General features: G+C 38.3%; 1 protein-coding gene across 2 annotated transcripts; it reads left to right on the top strand.

Moving 5' to 3' along the window:
• The first annotated feature begins 282 nt into the window (after positions 1–282).
• On the top strand, positions 283–24,280 carry tiam2b (TIAM Rac1 associated GEF 2b). 2 transcript variants are annotated; one of them, XM_079639086.1, is made up of 25 exons: positions 283–420; positions 629–1,744; positions 2,112–2,556; positions 2,756–2,928; positions 3,037–3,261; positions 4,209–4,394; positions 4,551–4,700; positions 6,890–6,949; positions 8,309–8,476; positions 8,656–8,760; positions 9,606–9,684; positions 11,202–11,291; positions 11,387–11,596; positions 13,988–14,073; positions 17,979–18,167; positions 18,271–18,339; positions 18,434–18,559; positions 19,186–19,294; positions 19,402–19,581; positions 20,326–20,444; positions 20,557–20,665; positions 20,759–20,814; positions 21,091–21,181; positions 21,467–21,554; positions 23,015–24,280. In XM_079639086.1, the coding sequence occupies exons 2-25, from the start codon at positions 635–637 to the stop codon at positions 23,556–23,558; spliced, it is 4,767 nt and encodes a 1,588-aa protein (XP_079495212.1). In that variant the 5' UTR covers positions 283–420; positions 629–634; the 3' UTR covers positions 23,559–24,280. The 2 variants fall into 2 exon arrangements, with proteins under 2 accessions (XP_079495212.1, XP_079495211.1); XM_079639085.1 differs by having other exon boundaries at positions 8,306–8,476.
• The last annotated feature ends 1,593 nt before the right edge of the window (positions 24,281–25,873 follow it).

The following is a 25,873-nucleotide window of genomic DNA, read 5'->3' as shown; positions in this document are numbered from 1 at the left end:
CCTGAAAATAAACAGTGAGGTTGTATGAAGTCTACCCTTGTAAAAGCTTGTGGTGCTACGTCATGGAATGTGGCAGCAGGACAGAAGCATGAGGTCTGTTTAGATTTGGGGTTGGGGGTTGGAGTGGGGCTTCCCACTGCAGACTGCACACATAAGAGCCGACTGTGTGTTACTGACACATGCCCCTCCCTTCCTCTGTTTCTCCACAGATGAGCGATGGAGAGAGAGGGGAACAGCTGTGGTAGAGAGACAGTGAAGGGAGGAGGATCTCAGTGAGAATCAGATGCTGCACAAGGCAGGAACAGAGAGAAGTTGACCATAGAGAACATTGGGAAAAGAGGATGACCACTGCAAAGGAATACGTTTAACAGAAATATGAAGGAATATCTTTGTGTGCTTTGACAAGTGGCATTATAACAGGTAAAAGTAACTCTACTACTATACAATATTGTTGTTTTAAATGTGTGTGTGTGTGTGTGTGTGTGTGTTTGTGTTTAGGTGTGTGGATAGTTGGATGGATAGACTCATGTAGTCAGATTATACATTAGATGTATACATATATAGAGGAAAATGGATGAATGAGATACTTAACTTTCAGCTTGATGTTTTGCTACCATTTTCCTCACAGATCAGAATGGGAAATACAGATAGTCAGTACAGCAGTTTCATCATCCCTGGTAAGGGAAAATCTAGTTCCCTAAAAAAAAATGAGGAGGTACTGTCCCCGCACTCTTGGTGGAGGAACTCTGAGAGCACGTCTGGATACAAGGCCAAAAATGGTTTTTCACCACACAAGAACAGCCAACCTTACATCTCCCGCCATTATGACTGCATTAAGGGGAGATCTAGTGACAAAATATGTGCAGAGAGCCACCAAGACAACCTTTTATTCCAGGGAAATGGTTTCTTTGTTGGCTGCAGACAACAGACTGGAGGCCTCCAGGCCCCTATGAGGAGCCCCAGTCCTGAGCTTAAAGACAGTAAGAGCAGTCCCAAAGTTCTTTTTCGTGAGGATGGAAGTCTGAGGGTTGAGTTTACCAATGCACGGAAGGAACCGGATGTTGAGCTGTCACTGAGCAGTTGTCTCAGTGGACCTGTTGATGCTACCCAGAGGGCCAGTAATGGAAGCTCTCTTAGCTCTGAGGGCTCATGGTATGATTCACCCTGGGGGAATGGAACAGATCTTTGTGACAACGTCTTCACCACCAGCCAGCCTTCAGACAACAGTAGTGGATATACCACACTCTCATCCACACGTACAGTGGACCTTGGATGTTTTAGTGGGTACACTACAGAACAGTCTGAGAATCATATAGGTAGCCTCGCCTGCCAAACCACAGTTCATTCCAGTCAGTACACAAGCAGTGATTCCTATAGCAATGGGTACAATACCAACCACGCTGAGGGGGACAGTGGTATTGGGGATTCTGTGCTCCTTCATTTGGAACATAATGGATTATCTGATCTATACACAAACCCCAACATGACTGTGCCATTCCCTACCGTGGGCATCCTAGTGGCGGATCAGCTTGAGGACACTCATCAGCTTCAAGCCTCACTGACCTCTTCCCTGGATGCAAACTCCCAAGACGAGAGTCAGGAAACCCAGCATTACACTTCACATACCCTACCATGCAGAAAAGCAGTTCCTGATGGGAATACAAGGAAGGACTCGCTCAAAAGTCGCATCCGCCGCCTCAGCGATTGGACGGGAAGTCTGAGTAGGAAGAAGCGACGGCTGCAGGTGAGAATTTTTTTTTTTGGTGTATTGGGCATTAGCTCATGTCTGTCAGCATAGCAGATATTCCTGTTTGACTCCGAAATAATCATGCTGATGTTATCATATTACAATTCCATCTACTGTTCAGTGTTCTAGTTGAAGTTGACTTTTTTTTCAATGCTATAAGACATTCTTAGATGGCAGACTTCTCTGAAACAATGATTTACAGATGTTTTAAAAGAGTATACTTGTTGAACTGACCATAATTTGCTGAGTTGTTAAGAGAAAAGTCAAAGGAAGGGTGTAAAAGCTTTACAATATTGTGTCAACCTTGTAACACAAGTACATGTTAAGCACATTTGTCATCCACTTCTCACTTCATGTGCTTCAGGAACCCCAGGAATCAAGTACTGTGGACTTTACAGAGGTTTTCAACTGTGGAGCTGGGGGCACGCTAGAGGAATCCAGACCATTTTGGAATCCCATGTCCTCCCAGACAAAGTTGGACTGCTCTGGGTCCTTAACGCTCCCATTTGGCCATCAGAACCAGGGTGCGGCCCTGAGGCAGAACATCTATGAGAACTTTATGCAGGGCCTGGAGACTGGCAGTTGCAGTGGAACTGCTGATGGACCCCAGTTCTGGGAATGTGAAGGGGAGAGCAGCAATGGCTCAATGGGCTCCTTGGAGCAAATGGACTTCCTGTTTGAGAAGGAGCAAGGTGTTGTGCGGAGGGCTGGTTGGCTGGCTTTTAAGCCCCTCATTTCCCTCCACAAGGATCGCAAACTGGAGCTGGTAGCAAGACGCAAGTGGAGGCAGTATTGGGTCACACTTAAAGGTAAGATAGTAGTCTTGAAAACAAGCAGACATTAAATGCAGATTTACACCAATGCTGAATTTTCATCAAGTAAAACATGCATGGCCAGTTATATTTAATATTTTTTTGTTCTCAGTCTTAATAAAGTAGCTGTAATAGATCATGTGTCCTCTGCATTATTAGAAGCTCTATCTCAGATCTATTTTTCTGTCTCCTTTAGGGTGTACACTTTTGTTGGGTGAATCCAATGGAAAGACCTCCCCAGAGCAGGAATGTACACCACATTACGCAGTGCTTGCTGAGGACAGTATTGTGCAGGCAGTTCCTGAGCATCCCAAGAAAGAGAATGTCTTCTGCCTCAGCAATGCCTACGGAGACGTCTATCTCTTTCAGGTATGCCTCCTTTATCATATAATATAATACACAATAGACCATTTCCACATTGTTGACTCTTGGCTGCATGTTGTCTCTTACCTCACACCACTTGCCTCTTACCTGCAGGCTGCAAACCAAACAGACCTGGAGAACTGGGTGACAGCCATCCACTCTGCCAGCGCGTCACATTTAGCTAAGCGTCAGGGGAAGGAAGACACTCTACGTTTGCTGAAGAGCCAAAGCAGAGCTCTCCTGCAGAAAATCGATATGGATGGCAAAATGAAGAAGATGGCAGAGCTGCAGCTGTCCGTCATCAGCGACCAGAAGAACAGGAAGGCTATTGAGAGCCAGGTAAGGAACAAAATGGATGTGTGTGTGGATGTTTATGCATACGTGTGTGGTTTGTTTTAAAAGATTAAAGGCCAAAACCAAGTAGTTCAGAAAGAGTGGTTTGCTAAATTGGGCACTTAGGTCATTGATGTCTGTGAATAGAAACCACACCACGGTGCCTTCAATGTGTCCGAGATGGTACATGCACTTAAAGGACAAGTTCGGTATTTTACACTTAAAGCCCTGTTTTCAGATCGTTTCTGATGAAATAGAACGGTTAAGATTAAAATTTGGACACATGCTGCTGTCCCGAGAATTTTCGGTTTATTTCGCTCCTACCTTTAAGTGTAAAATACCGAACTTGTCCTTTAAACCTGAAACCCCCATTCATGTCCTGCTGTGATTCACATTATTTACATTTACTATATTTTTACATGATATGGGTGTTGTGGGTTGTTATTAGAGCATTGCTTTGCTAAGATGTTCTGTGTGATTCCTAGGGGATTGCTAGATCGTTGCTTGGATGTTATAGGTAATTCTTGGTCATAGCTACTGTGTTCTGGGTGTTGCTAGAACTTTTTTGTGATAAGTTTGGGTGTTCTGGGAGGTTGGGAGATTGCTTCCTGGCCCAAGTCAAAAGAGCCTAGGCCAGGTCTCCATGATATTCTGATCCCCACATATAGTTCATGTCTTTGTTTCAAACAAAAAATCTTCCAGATGTTACCTTCTCACATCTCTCCTTTCCTCAATAAGCCACACAATTTAAAATACATCTTGCTGTCTAAATATGTCTATGGTGCAAATCGTGCATGGCAAGTAAAGCACCAAAGTCAAACTTCAGTTTTATTTTAAAGAAATTGATATACCAGCATGCACATCTATGAGACTATAAAATATTAAAAATGTCTATAGCTTTCTCAATTGTATTTTAGTCACATTTATCTCTCTCCTTTATCTCTGACCCACAGATCCAGCAATGGGAACAGAACCTGGAGAAGTTTAACCTAGAGCTCTTCCGTATGCGCTGTTACCTGGCTAGCCTGCAGGGCACAGAGCTGCCCAATCCAAAAAGCCTGCTAGCCACTGCTGGACGCCCATCTAAAATGGTGCTTGGTCGTCTGGGAATTTTCTCTGTCTCATCCTTTCATGCACTGGTGAGGATCCGTCACATGTTTTCAGGGTATTTTGTAAAATACCAAAAAAGACATCATTAAAACAATGCACCTTTGAGACCCACCACAATAATTCAATTAAGATGATGGAGCATTAAGATTCTGAGAAATGTTTTAAATGAGCTTGTGTTTGTGCAGATATGCACTCGTGATGAGGCCACCCTGAAGAGACGATCTCGCTCTCATCCTCGAGGTATGCGGAACAAACGAGGACTACTGTTTTCTTCACAGAAGGGATTGGACAGTCTGACCAAACGCAACTGTGAAAAGAGACAGTCCCTGTCCCAGGTAAGACTGAAGTTAGTGCTTCTCTTTACAAGTCTTTAGTCAGATTGTAAAGGAAAGTTTGGCCTGAAAGTTTGGGAACCTTGTATTTTGAGACTTGACAAAACCTAACAATAAAGGATATAATTAGGATACATACAAAAGGAGCAGTTTCCCTTAAGTTCTGTTAATCCTAATTGAATTAATCAATATGTACAAAAAGAAGTATGAGTTTGGATTAGGCGTCTTACTCTGAGGTTTACTGGCCTGTGTTTATGACTGCAGCACTGAATACTCGTTTAAGACATAGGCCTGTTTTACTCATTTAGTCTCACAGTAGCATGTTAATGCTGTCCACAGGTGTCAGGGTGGGAAACACTCTCACACTCACCGGATAAAACAATAAGCCTCTCATCAAAGCTTTCTCTAGAGGTCAAATGGCAGAAAAACACACAGTGGCCCTGTTCCTTTCTCCCGTCAAAGTGTTTGGGGGCTGTTTTGGAAATACTGTTTATGGATCAGTTCTTGTAATTAAGCCCAGATCAGCATTCCTTCTCTGAAGGGCTTTTATTAACACAGAGCATGAGCTTTAAATCCACATGTATGATTATGTAGACGGCCTCACGTGAGATCGGAGCCGATCGCTCAGTGGTTCCAGCCTTATAATGATCCATCCTTAAATGGACCAAATCTGGTCAAAACAGCCCCTAATAGTGCATGATTCCAAAGACGGGAATTACCACAAGCTGCATGAGGTTAATTGCTGCAAGCTGGGAGCAGTCTGAGAGGAGAGACAGCTTGCGATTTGAATGCACAAGACTTCCACCACACAGATGTAGTGTCTGATGCTGGGTGATTCAGCAGGGTTACAGGGGGCAGTGTGATTGTTTCCAGAGGGGTGAGATGCTTTAGTCAGAGTCAAGTCAGAGTTGTTGTCCCACAGATAAATGGCTCAGTTGTGGTATTGCTACTGTTCCGTGGATGTCCAGCTCTTGTAGACCTTTCATAACTTTTTGAAGTTTGAAACAATCTACATTGTTAAAAGCGCTATATAAATGAAGATGACTTGACTTGACTTGAAGTATTAATATCATTCCATTATTGCAGTTATTTCTATCGCGATTTGTACATTAGCTAACGTCCTAACGTCAACTTAAGTCCCAAGCACTTAAGTGCTTGCTGAGTCAGCCAACCAATAGTGAAATCCCAGTTCTAAATTCTGTTCCTCATAACTTATTTCTAATGTATAGCCTGTTGAACATAAAATATCTTATGATTGTATCGCATAATGGTGTAGTTTGTTCAGTGTGGACAGACAAATAGCTTGTCACCTGTCACTTATTGTAATACAGCTGGTTTGGACATGGAGCAATGCATCCAGAATGTGTTGCGACAAGCTTTGTGAAAAAAAGAATTTAAGATAGCCGCTGAATTTCGATTGTCAGATTGAATTCAATGCTAAAAGGTATTGATAAAATAGTATTTTCATCTAAATACGATGGATGATTTACCCAACATTTGTGATATATGTCTGTTTTGAGTTTATTAGAGTATTGTATTGTTAGCTTAGCAACATGCTAACATCAGATTATGTTGTAATTGCAAGAAAAAGCAGAGTTTCTTGTGAGTGTCACGAGTAGCACTATTAGCGTTAAGTTAACTGTATTGTTGCTCATGAAGAGTGTTTCAATGAGGTCCTTTGTGAGGTTTAATTTAAGTTAGAATACCAACTTAGAAAGTAGCTAGCTGCCTATGCAGACAGTGATGCACCTCACCGCTCGAACAAAGCTCATGTCAATTTTATATTTCAGGTTTTGCTTTGAGGGCAAGGCATACCCTTGTCTGTTTGTATAGACTACATCCTTAATATAAGTATGTGTTTGTACTCGCACACAGTGTTTATGTGTTAGCACGAGGACGCATGGGTGTTTTGGGTGAGGGGAAGCCATGTCTCCCACTCTGCCCTCAAGATTAAGGCTGATCCATCTGTCAGCTTTCATAGAACTATAATTTTAGCATCTTCCAGACCTCTCATTATTTCCCAGCAAACCTCATGGTTATTTCTGCTGTGATCTACAATCAGAATAGTATCAAAGCTGGCGCCTCAGATCGATGGCTTCTAATTAAGGCACAGAAATGCAGAAAATGTTTCTTTTTTTAGCCCAGATGCTGCTCCGCATGTCTTATGATGTATATGTGTGTTTGTGATGCAGATATTTGAAGGATATTCCTCTGGATCATTTGGTCATCCATCCACACAAAGCAGCTCAGAGGTAATTACGCCACTTTAACATTACTGTACATCATAATGTAACAAGTGAGAATCCATGTTAGCCCTTGTGAAAATGAAGTGCACTAAACTGTATTAATTGTGCACTTCAAATCGGGAAAAAAGTGCTTGCAGATAATATAATATTAACTTAAGAGTCCACTTTCATGATTATATTTCATAACACACTTACGGCTTTAAAGAAGTACACTTATTTTGATGTGTTGACTAAGAAACTAAATCATTAGTATTAATAGCAAAAATATTTATATCATATTTATATTGATATTACATTTAAAGTTAATATTCTAAAGTATTTAAATATATGAGTCATGCCACAAGTTTCAGAAAATAAAATATATTTTAATTTACCACAAATGCTTGTCAGTTCATTCGGCTGTACACTTGAATCATATTTCAAAGACAATAAAAGTAATTATGAAATTAGATACAAGGATGTACTTTGGTGCTACTTAAGTATATCAAAATAGCACTTAAGTTCAACTAATTGCATTTAATAAAAATGTAAACTATAATACATTTTCATTTCACTATAATACAAGTGCAATTACGTATTTCAGTAGATTGTCCTAAGCAAGCAACAGTTTAAAAATAGCATTGCAAAGTCTGTATAGAAATCTTATGCTTTTGCACTGTCAAATCCCCATATTAAGGCTGCAGCTGAAGGACAATAGAATTACACTGAATGATCCTCCCCCATTTCTGGCCATTTCTCCACCCCCTGATTCTGTTTGCACTGCATAATGTCAACAGATCAGCAGGTTGTTGTGACAGCTGTGTGAGTCGAGTCAGTGAAAAGGGACGTGACCCCCCTTTCTCCCTCTCTCACAGAATAAGGAACGCGCTAAAGATCCACAATAGTGTTGCTGGCACCTGGCTTTGACCCAGCATGAGCAGAGACAAGCTTAGGAGGACATTTTCCCTCACATTTTGTTTGCAGCTGTAAATGTAACACCGTGTTTCAGCGTCAAGTTACTTTAATGTCTTTACTGAAAGGAAAATGCTGAGTGAAGTAACAAAATGACAATCTCCTAACATGTTTGATGTTTTATACAACTTGCGTACTTGAGTGGAATGATATTTCCAAAAAAACCTGTGCAATATTAACAAGCTGTTTTGTAGTGACTTGAAAATCTATTTTCATATACACAGGGAATCAAAACTGAAAATTAAATTCATTACACCCAACATACTTTTAAAAAGAGCACTTATTATGATATCATTTAAAATAATAAGTGAGAACTGAATGTTTTATGTAATGTTATGTAATTGGACTTTACCATCTATCTATACTAGAGCTTTATTCACTTTTGGTCCTTTTTTAATTTCTATGCATCAGCAGAAGCTGGACGTCTTTACCAAACTGCATTTACCAGCGCCACCTGAAGGTCACCCATGGGACTGCAGTCTGGACAGCCGGGCTTATATGCTCATGCCGGACGGTCGGGTCATCAATGTGCCGGTCAAACGGGACTCTCTGGTTTCTGATGTTCTCTCATTGGCGTGCAAGGTAATTCATCCGTCACCTCTCACAGAGATCGTGACCTGGACACACGAACAACTCAAGTTCATGCGTTTGAATTTTCTGTTGTTTGTGGTCACAGGATTCATATGCTTTGAGATCATTCAGTAAATCATTACAAATTCTGTGCTCCATATTGCTCACCATATAGTGGATGTTTTTTTTAGGTAAAGCAGCTTGACCCGGCTCTGCACTGCCTGCACACGAGGAGACATTTGGGACAAGATGTGGAGAGAAGCACTCCAGCGCCAACAGACCTGCTGAGGACCCTGGTGAGACTAAAACACACTTTATGAAGCTGATTGTTTCTCTAGCCCCTGGTTTCACAGACAGGGCTTAAGCAAGTCCCAGACTAAAATGTGTGTTTGAGCTGAAAGTGACTCGCACTTACATATCTTAAAATATTTTGTCTCAAGATGCACACCAGTAATGTTTAATGTTTTCTAAGGCATGTTTATTGAAGGTATTAAAGGGATGGTTCAGAGTAATTTCAACCTAGGGTTCTTTGGACCATGACCTTGAGCCAAACACCTTTTTTTCCCTTGCTCGAACATTATTAAAGTTAGAGCTTATTCAGAGATATTAGCCGAATGGCTTAGTGCAGGCGCTAATGGATCCAATGTTGTATCTCGTAAATTACCCCACTAATAATGCCCAGAATGGTACCAAACTTATACAGTAGTACAAATAGGTTCTGTACGCATAAAACGAGGCATTGGAAAGTTTTCAAGTACATCAGGAGTTTATTATTACTACCACTTTCTGCTTTAATAATGTTCGATCAAGGGAAAAAAAGCTTCTGGGGGCGTTTGGCTCGAGGTCATGGTGCAAAGGACCCTAGGTTGAAATTACTCCGAACCATCCCTTTAACATTGTCCTAATTAAACAAAGGTCTAATCCTGGTTTAATCTAAGATCTGTCTGTGAAACCGGGGCTATATGTATTAGCATTGACTGCAACAATAACTAGAGCAACATTGGCCATCTAAAACTAGATTCGAAGTTAAACAGGTCCAAACTGGTCCAAAGTTTTATTTTATTTTTTTCTGTTATACACACTTATTTCAAAAACATTGCTGTATTACACCGCACAATGATGTTCTGCTCTTGTTTAACAGGTCTATGATGAACTGGAAATTTGTCCTCTCAATGTGTTGACCTTAAACATGTCCCGTCTGGACACAACCATAGACTTTGGTGAGTAACAGCATGATCAACAAGAAAAGGAATAGCTCACCTACAAACTAATATCTTTTACATCATGTCCTCACCCTCATGTTGTTCAGATCTTGTATGACGTTCTTCAGAGGAACATTACAGATTTACAGAATATGCAAGCTGCTCTATTCCATAGAAAGAAACGGAATTGACCTTTAAAAAAAAAAGAACAATTCTAATTTGTGTTTGTTTAAATACTGTATGTTGTGTCATGATGTGCTGCTCAGCCCTTGTGAATAAAGCCCCATTCACACGATAACTATAAAGATAACTATATCAGCGTCCACACCAGCAGATGATAATGTTCTGTTTATTCTAAACGGGCTCGAGCTCTTTAAATCAGGATGGATTCTGATTGGCTGTCAATGTTTTTTTTATTGTTCACCAGCTGGGAAAAAAAACATTGTGAAAGTGATTATCGTTCCTCTCTGCCATTATCGTTTCACTTGTAGTATGGACTCTGCTATTCTATATAGATTTTTAGAACTATATCTTCATCATTATAGTTTTAGTTATTGTCTTTGGTGTAAATGGGGCTTAAGAAGTGTGCTTAGTTTGTGCACTTGTTTGCAAACTTCAAATGTTAAAAGAATATCTTTAAAAAACTGAACTTGCGGATAATATAATATTCATTTAAAAGTGTAAGTACACTTTCATGAGTGTTTCTTAACACTCTTAAGTACACTCTTAAAAAGTGCACTTTTAATAAGGTCAAAAAAACTTTTACTTTAAAAGTGGCGGTTAATAAAATCATTTAAATAATTATGTTTTAATGATCTTTTGTTGTGGTTTAAAGAAGTAACATTATTTTGATTAGTTGACTAACATCCTAAAGCACATGTAAAAGTACTTAATTATATAATTTTAACTGTATTGTGTTATTTGACATTACAGTTAAAGTATATATTTTACATTTCAACTTCATCATTACACAATATTTTTAAATACATGACATGCAAGTTTTAATAGAAATTACATTGAAATATATTTTAGTTAGCATAAATGCTTTTCAAAGACTGTAGTTAAAGGGTTGTTATGAAATTACATATAAATTGTACTTAAAGTCCTACTTGTGTCAAAAAAGCACTCTAAGTTCAAATAATTGCATTTAAAATAAATTAACATTGCAATTTAATTGCATTGAACATCCTATCAAGAATCCAAAAATATTAAATTCAGTTCATACCTTAGTATAGTATTTTAAAGTATATTATTTACTCTTTTTAGAAGTATGCTTCTTTTTGCAAGGGCACGTTTAATGTCAATGTCAAGAAACATGAAAACTACTGATGTTAACTCAACATAATTGAACAATCGCAGGTAAAAATTAGTTTTAAGTGCTAAAATTACTCAGCTTTGGCATCTCCTTTATGTTCGAAGTGACGTACATGAGAAAATTATGAAAAAAAGGTCTATTTTTCTATTAATTATTTCTTTAAATTTCCCAGTGTGTTGATTGGTTGAAGATAAATAGATTGAATCTGACGTGTCTGCAGGTTTTGCGGTCACGGGTCACGTGGATGGCGCCAGGAGAAGTCATGTCTACGTGAGTGAGGTGAATCCTGAAGGCCTGGCGTTTATCAAAGGTAACATTTCAATATTTCCTTTGCCTGGATAAAATGTCCAATGTTCTGAAGGATTGATGATGTTGAGATTTACATGATGTGTTTTGTCTTTGCAGGTCTGAGAGCAGGAGATGAGATCTTGACTCTTAATGGCGTGAGTGTGGCCTCTCTCGACCTCGGCCTCATGCAGAGCTTCTTCAGCCAGCGGGATCTCCATCTTGTCCTCAGACGTGAAGAAAACAGCTCAGATGAGCAGAGCTCTGTTTGGCCCGACTGTGACCCCAGTGAACCTCCTCAGGACCTTCACCTGGAGCAGTGGACCACCGGTAGGACAGCAGCTGGTCTCTAAACACTACCGTTCAAAAGTTTGGATTTGGAAAGATTTTTGAATGTCTCTGACAGGAGCTTCTTATGCTCACCAGGTCTGCATTTATTTCATAAAAAATACAGTAATACTGTGAAATATTATTCAAATTTAAAATACATTTTGGTCGCACTTTAGATTAGGGTCCAATTCTCACTATTAACTACAACTTTTTCCTCAATAAACTCCTAAGTACTGCTTATTAATAGTTGTTAAGTTTAGGTATTGGGTTGGATTAAGGGATTCAGAAAATGGTTGTGCAGAATAAGGCATTAATATGTGCTTTATAAGTACTAATAAACAGTCAATATCATTGTAATATGCATGCTAATAAATAAACAACTAGTTAATAGTGAGAATTGGACCCTAAACTAAACTGTTACTGAGCTTTTTTCTCTTTTAATATATTTCTAAATGTTAGGGAATGCATCGATATTAACATTTTGGCCAATACTGATAACTGATAATTCTTTATATTTGAAAGCTGATAACCGATATATTGCCCGATTAATCTAAATCCAAATTTTTATATAATTTTTGAGAGCCTGATTACAAAAACAAAAGTCACACCATTAAAATCCATGTTCTAAGCACATAATTATAATGTTCTCATTATAATTTTATGTCGCCTATATGACAGACTTGCACTGCACATGTTGCACTTTACTGTATTTTCTTTTTTTGAAGTGATTCCAATCATATTTTAAGCAATTCACAACCATCACGGTGAACAGTGCGCATCTGAAGTGTCTCAGCTGAAAGGAAATAATTCAATTTTTTATTGGCTTTATATATAGGCCAAAATTTCTTATCGGGTAGATAACATTAAAAATGATAAAATATTGTCCAATACTTGCAGATATGGTGGTCGATATGGTGCATACTCTACAAAATGTAATTTATTCCTATGATGCAAAGCTGAATTTTCAGCATCATTACTCCAGTGTCACATGATCCTTCAGAAATCATTCTAATATATTGATTTAGTAGTCTCAGCCTCAGACGTCAAGCCCACAGCCGAACATCTGACGCATAAGTTTTACACGCCGGTCTGTTATTGTAGGGACATTGACGTTAACTGTGATTGGTTGCCTCACATGTCATTCAGACGGCCTCTTGGCGGTCCTTGACCAATGAAAGCTGCTCTGCTACACGAGACTATCGATTCAGTGTTCAGAGAACATTTCTTCTTATTATTATTGGCAACAGTTGCATTTTTGTGGAAAACTTGATTAAAAAAATATCAGGATTCTTTGATCACTAAAAACTTCAAAAGAAAACAATCTTACTGACTCGATTGTATGTGCCAATTACATCTTTGCAAATAAAATTGCATGTGCTCTGCTATTGCTGCAGAAACCCTACATGACCTGCAGAGGGCGACACACGACTCATTTGCCGTTTGACTCTTTGTGGGGTTCTACTGTATATATTTCTGCATACTGTTTCTAAGTGTCATGTGCCTTTTTTATGGGGGGTGGGGGTCTATCAGTGGTCCTAATGTTTTCCTAATTTAGTGCCCTTTTCCTTAAAATAATTTATGAATATATTTTTTTATATTTAATTTAATTTTATATTTTATTGAATAATTACATATATATATTATTACATTTTATATAATATTTCATTTTATTTCATATTTAATTAGACTTTATATTTAATTTAATATTTCATTATATATTTATTTCATTTTATTTAAATTCATATTTAAATTAATTATGTTTAATTTAACATTTTATTTCATTTACTTTTATATTTTATTTTATTTAAATTTTTATTTTATTTTGGAAATAGCATTTAAAATCAATTTGGCCAGCCCTCGATCTGAAAGCGCAGACTGTCTGCAGGGCTTGTGGATGTCTGAGACTGTGGACGGCCCCTGGCTCTTTATACACAATGAAATGACTCCCGCTGTTTTTATGATGAGAACCTAATGACGGACGGCTTGTTTCACAGCATGATGCTGTCAAAATGCCCAGACATAAACTATTATACCACAGGGCCGTTCACAGACAACAAGGATGCTATTCCCTGCAGGATGGTGTTTCCTGTGGAGGGGGGTTTGTAACATTATTCTAACCGTAAGCCATGTTAAGGTTTCCCGTTTCCCGACGCCAAGCTTTGTAGAATCCAACACAAGAGTCCGGCTGAAGTGGACCTGTGTGCAGATTTAGTGAGTTCAGATCAATAGCGGTTAATAAAGGTCAAACGCTTTCACGGGTCGGCCTCTCCCAAGAGAGTTAATGATCCTTAAGTGTGTTTATTTCACTCTCTATCACCGTGACCCACCATGTCTTACTTAGGTAAACAGCCTGCTCTTTCAACATCTTTTCCACCTCTTTCTCTCCCTCAGATCCATCTCCAGACCAGGAATTTCCCGAGGGCTCCGCGGCGCCTGCTATGGAGGAGGTGAACGATAAGGCCGAGCGGGGCGGGAAGGTAAGCCGAGGGAATGTCAGAGATTTAGAAGGTGTGTGAGCTGCTTGTGTTGAGAGACTGGCTGGTGTGATCAGGATTACGGCGGGCGTTGTGAGGTCAGATGGAGAGAGAGAGAGAGAGCCGTGTTCAACAGAATTCCTCAGCTCTTACTGCACACTTGGCATCTGCATTTTACTTTAATTGCATTGGAAAGTTTAAAATGTACACCTTAGAAATGGACCGTTGGGAACAATTCTAGGCTTAGCATAGCAACATGTTAAGATTAACATCTTTCTGCAGTGGACAGTGTGTTTTGGTTCGGTGTCATGTGTTCATGTGTCGGCCAGTGAGTCAGAACAGTGCAGATGAAGATGAAGGGAATAAGATGAAGGTATGACAGCATGTTCCAGCTGTCATCACTTCATCCGACCCTTAAAGGAACACGGCGACTTTTTGGGACTTTAGCTTATTCGCCCAAGTTATTCGCCTAACTGCTGTGCTTCGCCTTCTGAGAATATAGTTCCCAGTATGTATACGGTTAGAAGATGGCTGTGTCTCATGCGACCTTGTAATTTGTACACACTGTGATTATACAAATCACAAAATGTTAATAGGAAAGTGTTGGCGTTATTTTGTCACTTATTGGGAGCAGTATGCTAGCTGGAGCCATTTACCTCCAGTCTTTGTGCTAAGCTAGGCTAGCGGTGGGTGCGTGAAAAGGGTACGTAATGACTTATCTAACTCTGGGGGATCTGGTGAATAAGCTAAAGTCCCAAAAAGTCGGCATGTTCCTTTAAGGAGATGGGGTTGGTGGGGCTATTGGTGACGTGTGTGAGGTGTGAGTGCGACTCACTGGCACTGACATCATTTCTCAGGCTTTTTTTTCTTTGTTTTTGCGGTTTTGATTGTGTGCACACTTGGTAGCACTTCATAGTAACTTTTAATAATATACTAAACATTATTCATTATATATAAAAACTCTTGTGTCAACTATAAGCCATTTGTAGTATGCATTTGGGGCAGCCATTTCTGCATATTAGACTGATTTCTGAAGGATCATGTGACTGGAGTAATGATGCTAAAAAATTTAGCTTTGCATCACAGAAATAAATGATTTTTTAAAGTATGTTAAAATATAAAACCATTATTTTTAACTGTAATAAGATTTCACAATATTAAAAAAGAATTCTGTACTTTTGATCAAATAAATGCAGGCTTTATGAGCAGAAGAAACTTATTTAAAAAAATATTTAAAATAGTATTGTTTCCAAACTTTTGAGCCATACTGTATATAAGACAACATTTATTTTTCCTGGAATATTTGCCCTTTTAGTGTGTACATTGATTCAAAAAATGTTTGGCTTTGCTTGTTTGATATTTTTATGAAATATATATATTTATAATATATAAACTAAATAAACTAAAATGTATACATTGTTTATTTTTTATATAACATCTTATAATGTTAAAATATTAAAAGATAATTGTTATAAAATATATTTATTATAAGTACAAATAACTAAATTGATCTAAATTACCTTTTAACTTCATATTTAAAAGTATTTTGTTTTTAGAATGTACATTTTGGGGGACAATACATTTTGTGTGAGATTATAAAGAATGAAACATTTAATTCATATATACATTTAATTCATACATTTAGAAATCCTTATCCTTAGAAATAATATTTTCGTGAGTTATCATTAAGTGTTACCTCTATGATTGTATAACGTGTGTTTCTGCCTATTGGATGCACTCAGAGACTCTGGGCCATTTTATCTCATGTTGTTGTATTCTAGTGGTCTATAATTACTGTAGGCCTTGAAATGATCTTAAATAATTGTGCATTGTGTGTTAAAATAGGAGAAACGTTCACAAACGCACACTCATCCATTATGATCGTGCACTCTATGATTGTATTGAGTTTTGAAAAGAGTGAGCATTTCATGTTTTTTTTATAATATTTTTTCCCCCCCCTATCCTTTACGTGCAGAGAACAGCTCTACAGAGCCGCCCAGAGGGATTTATCAGTTTGTCAGCACTTTATTACACTCTGACAGCACAGATTACGATGACAAATGGCTTGAATTTTCACCGGTGATGCTGTTTTTTATGCAGCGCGGTGAAGGCGCACCACATGCGCTCTGGAGATAAAGCCTTCAGGAGAGCGTTTGCATTTTTGAGTCAAGCTTTGAGTCAACATTTCTTGCCCTCGGGCACTGCCGGAGCCTGTTTCCAATGGTTCGGTTGTTTTACTCAGCAGTGGTGGATTGTATTGATTAAGGACCAGGTTATTGGCACAGCATTGAGTGAGTGAATGTGGGTGAGAGCAACATTCATAAAGGATTTGGGTGATGGCCCAGACACAGGCTGTGTTAAAATCCCTTTGATTCCAATACAGTTTGATTCAGTCAGCGTATACTGTCTGCTTTTTTAATACAATTAAATTGAATAGAGGCTGAGGCAGAGTAGCTGTAAAATCACCATAAAAGTAATCTACATGGCTCATGAACTACACAGAAAAAAAAGTGATAGATTTACAAGATTTAAATATGTACTTCGATTCCACATCAATCAGATAACGTTTACATCATTGAATTAAGATATTTTGACGAACATTTAGCGAGCAACAGCACATATTAGCATGCTAAATGCTAACTCTGCTCAAATACTATGAGTAAATCGGACAATATATTCTACGTTATATTCTAGGGGTGGTTGATTATGATTTCAATTTTCTAACTTTAGTTAGTGAGTAATGTTGCTGTTTGAGCATAAACAACTTCTGCAAAGATACAACGCTCAAAGTTCAAAGCAAAGGAAGATATTTTCTTTTAAAGAAATTGCTTTTTAAGGACTACAACAAACGGCTGGTATAGGACTACACGACATTCCTCCTGGGTTAGTGACATCACCAACCCTAAGATTTACATAAATCCCTCCCCCAGAACATGATTTATAGATTATCAAGACAGAATATGCTAATAAATGATTATAAGATAACTACACATAACTAACCATTCAGAAATGTCATGTTGCATTGTACATGTTGTCACTTCTTCTTGAGTCTCTCCATCATTGTTTGACTCCGGTTTGAACATAAAAGGCTAAAAGTTTTTGAAATTTTCAGTGCATGTGTGTGTGAGGTAAAAGAACACAAGCTCTTGAAGCTCCGCCCCCTGTGCCAGGAGCAGCAGCTCATTTGCATTTAAAGGAACAGACACAAAACGGTGTGCTTTGGCTCACCCTCAAAAAATGACAATTCGCCACCTTGGAATTATAAGGTTCTAGCTGCATTCTGACTGGTTTTGAAATATTGAGCTTTAAAGTTTTTGCATTCCATTCGACTGTGTAGAAAGAACCTTTTTATTTTCTAAATAAAAAGTTCCAAAATGTACACAACTTAAAAAACAACATCACATAATGTAAAAAAGTTGTCACAGAATAAGAATATGTGAATAACTCAATTTTGACAAAAATGTCAGATAGAACCTTATAATTCCAAGGGGACGAATTTTAACATGCTATATAAAAATATATGTGGTGTATTTTGAGCTAAAACTTCACATACACACTCTGGGGACATCAGAGACTTATTGTACATCTTGTGAAAAGGGCATTATACAACCCCTTTAAAGTCACACCACAAGAAACATTAAAAAAAACTTACCTGCGATGGCGGCTGATTTTCGGTCCTGTGTTTCTAGGGAATATCCTGGATGAGCCCCCAGATCTCTTTTGTTGTTCGCAGAGCTTATGGAAAAGGCAATGGAAAAATCTAATTGGCTTTTTGTCAAGGGAACCAGTGTGACTTGAACTTCCGAGTTGGCCAACAAAAACACATCATCCCTGCAGGCTGCATCACTCTATTAAAACACAGAGAACTAAAAGACAATGTTCTGCTTCTGCTTTGATTTACCTTGTAGAACCCAGAAACGGTGCGTAATCTCTACCAGACGTTCCCTGAAGCATTGGTTCTCGTGCCTGAGGGCCACAGGAATCCTTACTCCACTGAAAATGCCCTTGCCAGATCCTCTCCCCGACACATGTCCGTAACCGAGCGCCTGCGCATGGTTATTCAAGAGCTGGTGGACACAGAGAAATCTTATGTCAAGGTATACAATCACAGCTGTGGAACTTTAAATGTGTATTCATTGTTCGCATTTGCATTGTTCTATATATATTACCATTTTCATATGTGTGTCTCACATTGTTTAGGACCTTGGATCTCTGTTTGAGATCTACCTGAAGCCATTACAAAAAGAAACGTTCCTCAGTCACGATGAGGTACGTTTTGAGGTGTAAAATGATGTGGTGTACTAAACTAAAACAATTTTTTGCAAATCATGTCCGTAATTGCAATTCTCTCCTTTTCTGGTAGATGGAGTCTCTGTTCGGCAGCCTGCCCGAGATGCTGGACTTCCAGAGGGTTTTCCTACAAACCCTAGAGGAGAGGACCACTTCCTCACCGGACTACCATGCACTGGAGACGCCAGAGAAACTTAAGGTAAAAAATATAGTGGTGACATTAAGCCAGATTTTTATGATTAACTGATGCAAAAAATATTCCATTCCTAGTCTGGATCACTAGAATTAGATCTTTATCCCTATTAGGACGGGATTAGTTTAACATGGAGGGGGGAGTAAATTTGTGTTGTTATATATAAAAAAACAATTACATAAATATAGAATACATATAGAGCTATGGATAAGGGTCAAGTCAAAGCAGTGTTGACATTGTTACCTAAAACTATTTAAAAAATGTTAATTGAAATAAAGCTACAATAAAATATAAATACTAGATAAAAAACTTAAACTAAAGAAATATGGAAAGTTGCTTTGGCAACTAATTAACTTAAAACTAAAACTGAAAAAAATGTTTTGTTTAAATCATAATGAAAATGACAAAACAATTAAACTAAAAATAAAATGAAAACTGAGGAAAATACAAAAATAAAAGCTGATTCAAAATATGAATAAAATCTTAATAGTGTATAGCTAATACTAATGTTGTCACTTACTGTGCAGTCACCATGCAGGAATTAGACCTTTAATTTGATTTACATCTGACAAATGAAGTGTTTTTCGGTTTGAGGCACATCTTGAGTCTTTCTCTTTCAATCTCACATCCAGAAACTCCTCTTCTCCCTGGGCGGATCTTTCTTATACTATGCAGATCACTTTAAGCTTTACAGCGGCTTCTGTGCCAATCACATTAAGGTGCAGAAAGTTCTAGAACGAGGTAAAACATAAACATAAGCCTCAACTGACATGTCTTAATTGCATATTTTAACTGGCACCTTGAGCCAAAAGCAGCAGCACATGGTTTATTTCATTCTCTAATGGCAGCAAAAACAGACCGGGCGTTCAAAGAGTTTCTGGAGGCGAGGAACCCCACCAAACAGCACTCGTCCACCCTGGAGTCGTACCTCATCAAACCCGTGCAGAGGGTCCTGAAGTACCCGCTGCTGCTGAGAGAGCTGGTGTCTCTCACCGACCTCGAGAGCGACGAGCGCAACCACCTCACAGGTGTGCGGACACACAGTTCTCCTAATATTCACGCGACTTTCTTTCTTTTACTTCATCCCAGGCACAATTCAGGGCTTTTCACACTTAAACTAGGGTCATTAAAACCCCGGGTAAACCGAATCCTGGGTTATCTTGCTTCACGTTTCACGTTGCTCGTAATTTCCCCGGGGTTAACAGTAAATCCTGGGTATTCATAAGCCGTTTCACACTGTACATTCCTAAACGCTTATTTGCATATTTGCGGAGTCATTGATTGGACGAATGCAGCATGTGACTTATTTACTACAATCATAAAGGCTCTACTAGCATTGCACATCCTCAAATTGTATATTGCTGACTGTACCATCAAGTTTACACTAAATGGATGTATAAAGGTGAGAATGACACCGTCTCTTCTTGAAGGGATAGTTCACTCAAAAATGACAATTCTGTCGTCATTTACTCACCCACAAGTTGTTCCAAACCTGAGTTGAGTTTCTCTCTTCTACTGAACACAAAACCAAACAGTTGATATGACCTTGACTTCTATACTATGGAAGTCAATGGGGCTCATCAACTGTTTGGTGTGAAATTAAGTGTGAAACGTTGCTTTAAAAGCAGTGTTTATAATGATGGCATCCCAGGTTTAAGCATAATGTGAAAAGCCCTATAGAGTTTAATCCATTATTGATTCAGGTATGAACTGTTGAGTCAGTTATTGGTTTGAAATAAACTCATTTCTGTGTTATTTTTTTTCTGGTGCAGAGGCATTAAAGGCCATGGAAAAGGTGGCCAGTCACATAAATGAGATGCAGAAGATCTATGAGGACTACGGCACAGTGTTCGACCAACTAGTGGCAGAGCAGAGTGGCCCTGAGAAGGAGGTGCGTACCATTCAGGAATTACTTTTAAATCAATAAAAGGATCATATTAATATGCAATTTATGATTTCCCCTTTATGATTTTAAAGTAAAGCCAATGTGCTCTGTGTCTCAGGTCAGCGAGATCTCCATGGGAGAGTTCATCATTCACAGCTCGGCACTCTGGCAAAACCCTCTGCCCTCTTTGGGCCGCATGAGAAAAGACCCTGAACTCACCCTCTTCCGTAAGTCAGACCTGATGCATTGGAACTGTAAAACCATTGCGGTTTATGGTGTTATTAAAAGCTCAGTGCACTAATGTGTTTTTATTCGTCCAGTCTTCAAGAGAGCGCTCATTTTGGTGTATCGGGAAAGCAAGCTAAAGAAAAGAATGGTGAGTTGTGGAAAGCTTTGCTGAATAAAAGTTTTGTTTTTATATTTTTCAATGTATACTCAAAATAAAACGAGTAATATATTTGTGTATACATTGAAAAATATAAAAACAAAACTTTAAACTAACACTATTTACAAAACAAAACTTAAAACTAACACTATTAATCATGCCCACTATCTCACTAAAGTAACATTAAAATGACAGCCATGTTTTTGTTGTTTGTATGCTTTATACTGACAGCTAATATAACAGGCATTTGAATGTTATTCCAACTAGACTTCTTCACGGCCCGGGGATCTGGATCCTTTTAAATTCCGCTGGCTCATTCCTGTATCATCCCTTCAGATCCGACCTGGGAATTCAGCAGGTGTGTGTAACATGATCTTCCTGTGTAAACTAAGAGATATCTCTGTTGAACATGAGTTTGACATGGATTAAACAAAGGAGGCAGAATGTAGATCCAAGACAGACCGAGAGAAACATGGTATTCAAAGGAGGACTTCAAGAACCTCTTAAAAACATCACATCAGAGCTCAACATTTAAAAAATGTGTATCATTAAAGTCTCAAGCCCATTTAAAAGACCCAAACAGTGCCAAAATGTAAAATGCAATCCATAACGTGCTTAAACTCCCTTCTCTTGCCTCTTTCAGGGTCAGAGAACCCTTGTGTTTGGGAGGTTGTTCATACCAAGTCTGAAGTGGAGGGACGGCCAGAGATGTTCTTCCAGCTCTGCAGCAGGTAACCGATATTGAAAGTCAAATAAATAAATAATACTAATAAACTCAAATAGAATACAAGCTGGAGAAACTTATTTACCATTAGCTGATTTTTCTAAAAAATAAATAAATAAAACAGTTCACCCAAAAATGAAAATGAACACTTGAAAACGTCATTGATTATCAGAACTTATATTTTGGGGTGAACTATTGCTTTAAGGCCGTTTTAAGAACTCAAACATCCCTTAAAGTGTAACTTTGCTGATTTTCAACCCGCTTTGTATTGTTACAGAAGAATATGTGTAAACATTGTTTACTCATTCTCCATGTTACCTGGATCGAGAAATTTGCGTTTATTTGACAGCTCCAGGGCTTTCGTGAATGAAAACTACAGATTATACTTCCGCATTTTTGTATCCCTGCCCACAGGCAGTCGGATCGGAAGAGGGTTAGTAACAGAACAGTTATTGTATGGGTAGGTTTATCTCTGTACTATGCCTACTCTTGAAACAGCGTTATAGTAAAAGTGGAACACTATAGCAACAGCTTTCCTACCTGTACGTGAGGGCGTTTTGCTTCAGGGGTTTGGGTGGAACTGACAGAAAGGCAGTTCTTACAGATTTTTCCCCTCCGTTTGGCCTAAAACACTGTCTTCATGCTCATTTTTAAATGTTGACCACAAATACTTGATCGTTTTTTCAGATTATTTGTTGCAACGTTCTCTACATGTTTACGGATCTTTGCAGTCTTTAGCCACTGCCTATAATGCCCTGGGTCCTTCACTGGATATAACTCACTCCCGCTAAACGTTTACTCTTTGAGTTCTTGCAACCGGGAACAATACAAGCCGACCACATTATGACTAAAAGTTTGCTAAGAAGTATATTCTTCTAAAGCAAGGGGGTATTTGATAACAGATACATAACTGACTGGTTGAAGTGGCCTTGGATGGCAACACGCCCAGTGCATTGTGGGTGTTGGAAGTTTTCCTACCTATTTGGCAAAAGGGAAGACGGCAGCATTTTTTCTCTGTTTTTTCTAATCAGGTAGCTCAGATTATTCTTTTTGCGAACAATGTATTGTTTTCAGACACTTAATAGCATGATCACTGCAATTAAATTAAATTAATTTTAAATATATTTCTAATTACACATTTGTATCTAAATGTAGTATTTAAACACTCTTGTACACATGTACTTAGTCAACACATCAAAAATAAGTGTACTTTAAAGCATGACATAAGATTATTCAAGCCTTTTAAACTCGTTTTAAAAGTGTAGATAAGTGTGTTCAGAAACATAGCCGTGAAAGTGTATTCTCTTAAAGTAGTGGCTTTTTTATTTAATTTACAGTATATAGTCTGCAAGTAAAGTTCTTTTAAAAATATATACTTTTAAGATTTGAAATACAATATAAGTGTGAATTGTTAAATACATTAAGCACATTTCAAATGTTCTCTGGTCTTGTTTTGTTTGTTTGCAGTAATCTGGAGAACAAGGCCAGTGCAGTGAGGACCATCCGCACCCTCTTGAGAGAGAACGCCAAGTGGACGGCTCCGGTTGAGCGCCGGTTCAAAGATGTGAACTCTAACTTCACCTTCCCCAGGAGAAGCCACCCAGGAGCACTGAGAACAAACTCCTGGCAGAGGCTGACGCCACAGCCAAAGCCTCGAGTCCCGGACGAGGGTCGACTGCTTGACGGATACGCTCATTCTGAGCCCCCCATCCCGAGCCGAGGCGAGAACGCTACTCTGAGCAAGAGCTCCACGCTGTGCTCCCTGACCAGCGCCTTGGAAGCTCAACTCCAGAGACTGAACTTTGTGGAAGAACCGCAAGGAATGAGCAAGAGCAGTGCCAGCAGCCTTCATGGCAGTCAGGTGACTCTGCTGGAGGACTCTCCAGGGCTGGACCTCAACACCCTGCTGGCCAGGGACTACAGCGTGCAGAGCCTGGGCTCGGTCGTGAACGAGGATTGTTTTTATGACACGGTTATGGGCATCCAAAAAGCTGCCATTCCCAGCCTATAGAGGAAGTTGGTGCTATGAACATTAAAATGCACTAACACATGATTATCGTGCCTTGATATGAACAGCTCTTACCCAGACAGTTTTATATCTGTAGCTCTGTTGCAAAATCTAGTGAGCTGACTACTTAGACGGCACACACAAGTTATGCTGACTCCTGAGGTACTTTGCTTTCATATCCAAAATATTCAAGATGGCCTTGTTAGAGAGGAATTGACTATATATACTTATTTAACACGAAGTACACTACCGATCAAAAGTTTGGAAGAATTACAGTGAGATATGTAATGTTTTTGAAAGAAGTCTCTTATGCTCACCAAACTGCATTTATTTGATCAAAAATACAGTAAAAAATTCAGAAATTATTACAATTTAAATTATTTTTTTATGTATATTTTTAAAAATGAAATGTATTGCTGTGATGAAAGCATCAAATCTTAGTAATGATGCTGAACATTTTGCATTGCATCACAGGAATAAATTACATTTTAAATTATATTAAATTTGTAAGAAATACATTGTTTTAATTTGTAATAATAATATAATACATGTACTATGCAATGATGTAATAATATATTTTTTACTGTATTTCTGATCAAATAAATGCAGCCTTGCAAAAACTTAAATTATTTAATCTTGCAGTCTTGGCAAACCTGGATAAACGAGGATACATCATTTAATAAATAATTTTTAGACCTGGAAAAGTCTTAAAACGTCATGGATATTTTTATAAAGAATATAGGCCTACATTCGCCAAGTTCTAAAATATTTTTTTCGGGGTAGAAATTGTGAGTAAACAAAAATATGTAATACTAAAACAATAAATCATGAACAACTGGAAAGGTCATTCAAAAAATAAACTGAAAAGGAATAACATTCAGCTCTTAAAACATTGAGTTCTGAAGCTTGTTTTAATTATATTTATTTTACTTCATTTAATCTCTGGACACTATGAAGCGCTTGTTTCTGCCACGAAATTAGACTTTTTTTTTCTTTTTCTAGCAATTAAGACTATTTCTTAGAATTACGAGTTTATAAACTTTATAAACTCCCAACTGTGAAAAAAATCAAGTTTTCAATTGAGATAAAAGGTTGCAATTACCTATAAATTATTTTTTTTTAAAAATGTCTTTACAGCAGATGTACCAGAGAAACCCTCCAAATAGAAAGGTTTCTGTCCCAAATCAGTCCCTTATGAGGTTTCATCTGGTTAGTCAGCTCATTGGGGTTTGGAACAGAGCCACTATGTGAATGAACATGCTGATAATCCTGCATTCAATTCAGAGCAGAGTTTGCCTATCTCAAGGTACTGGCCCTCGAGGTCCACTTTCCAGCAGTTTAGCTCCAGCCCTAATCAAACTCACCCGAACAAGCTAATCGAGGTCTTCAGGATCTCTCGATCCATCAGGGCTGGAGCTACAGTGGATCTCGATGGCCAGAGCATTCCTTATGGGCTGACACATGTATTATTAATACACGAGCAAAGACTGTTTCACTGTATGTAAATACTGTAGCTTTACACACGTATTGCTTTTTCGACAAAGGCTGTTCTCAGCTCAGCACTGAAATGGCTGGTCTAAATATGAAATGTTTTGTTCTAAATTATACTTGTACATGTTTCTTACAGATGTTTTTTGTGCACATTTGTAATGTGTGATTTTTTAATTACTATTATTCAAAGGCATGTTTTACATTCCTTAAGTTAAAAACTAAATTTTTCTTCGTTGTTTAAGCTTGAAAATACTGTTATTACTGTTAAGATATAAATGTTGATATGCTCTGTTTTGGCCATTGTAATTTATTTGTAAAAATATATGACTTAACTAAACGAACCTTGTGAAAATTATTTTGTTTTAATATTTAATAAAGACTGCGTTCTATAATATTTCCTGATAGCACGAAGGTCTTGCTAATCTTGATCAACGTAACAAGATTTCAGCGACAGCTACTTTTTCTGTCTGAACAAAAAGCAAAAATGCAACACAATCACAGCCAATCAGATCATGCTTAAGCCCCGTTCACACCAAGAACGAGCTATAAAGAAATATATCCATCGACAGATAAGAGAAAAGCGACTGAATTAGTTCTTTCGAGAGAGAGAGAGAGAGAGAGAGAGAAATGAAATAGAAAAAAACATGCTCAACTGAGTCATAATTACAAGCCCTTTTCTCTAGTTTCCTTTGTTCAGGATTTTTGTGGGCGATGTTAATTGTGAACGTGGGCTTTGATAGGACATTTCTTTGTCTCTTGGATTGAAAAGAGGGATGGGGAAAAAGAACATTTGCATTTCCAGAAGTTGTGCTAAAGCTTGCCTAAAG

This window comes from Phoxinus phoxinus, assembly GCF_949152265.1.
Source record: "Phoxinus phoxinus genome assembly, chromosome: 16".
NCBI classification, from domain to species: Eukaryota; Metazoa; Chordata; class Actinopteri; order Cypriniformes; family Leuciscidae; genus Phoxinus; species Phoxinus phoxinus.
This window is presented reverse-complemented; position numbering and strand designations above follow the sequence as displayed.

Coding starts and splice junctions, on each gene's coding strand:
- tiam2b (XM_079639085.1), top strand. CDS start 635: ATGGGAAATACAGATAGTCAGTACAGCAGTTTCATCATCCCTGGTAAG. Junction 4,395..4,550: donor TCTCATCCTTTCATGCACTG/GTGAGGATCCGT, acceptor GTGTTTGTGCAG/ATATGCACTCGTGATGAGGC. Junction 4,701..6,889: donor AGAGACAGTCCCTGTCCCAG/GTAAGACTGAAG, acceptor TTTGTGATGCAG/ATATTTGAAGGATATTCCTC.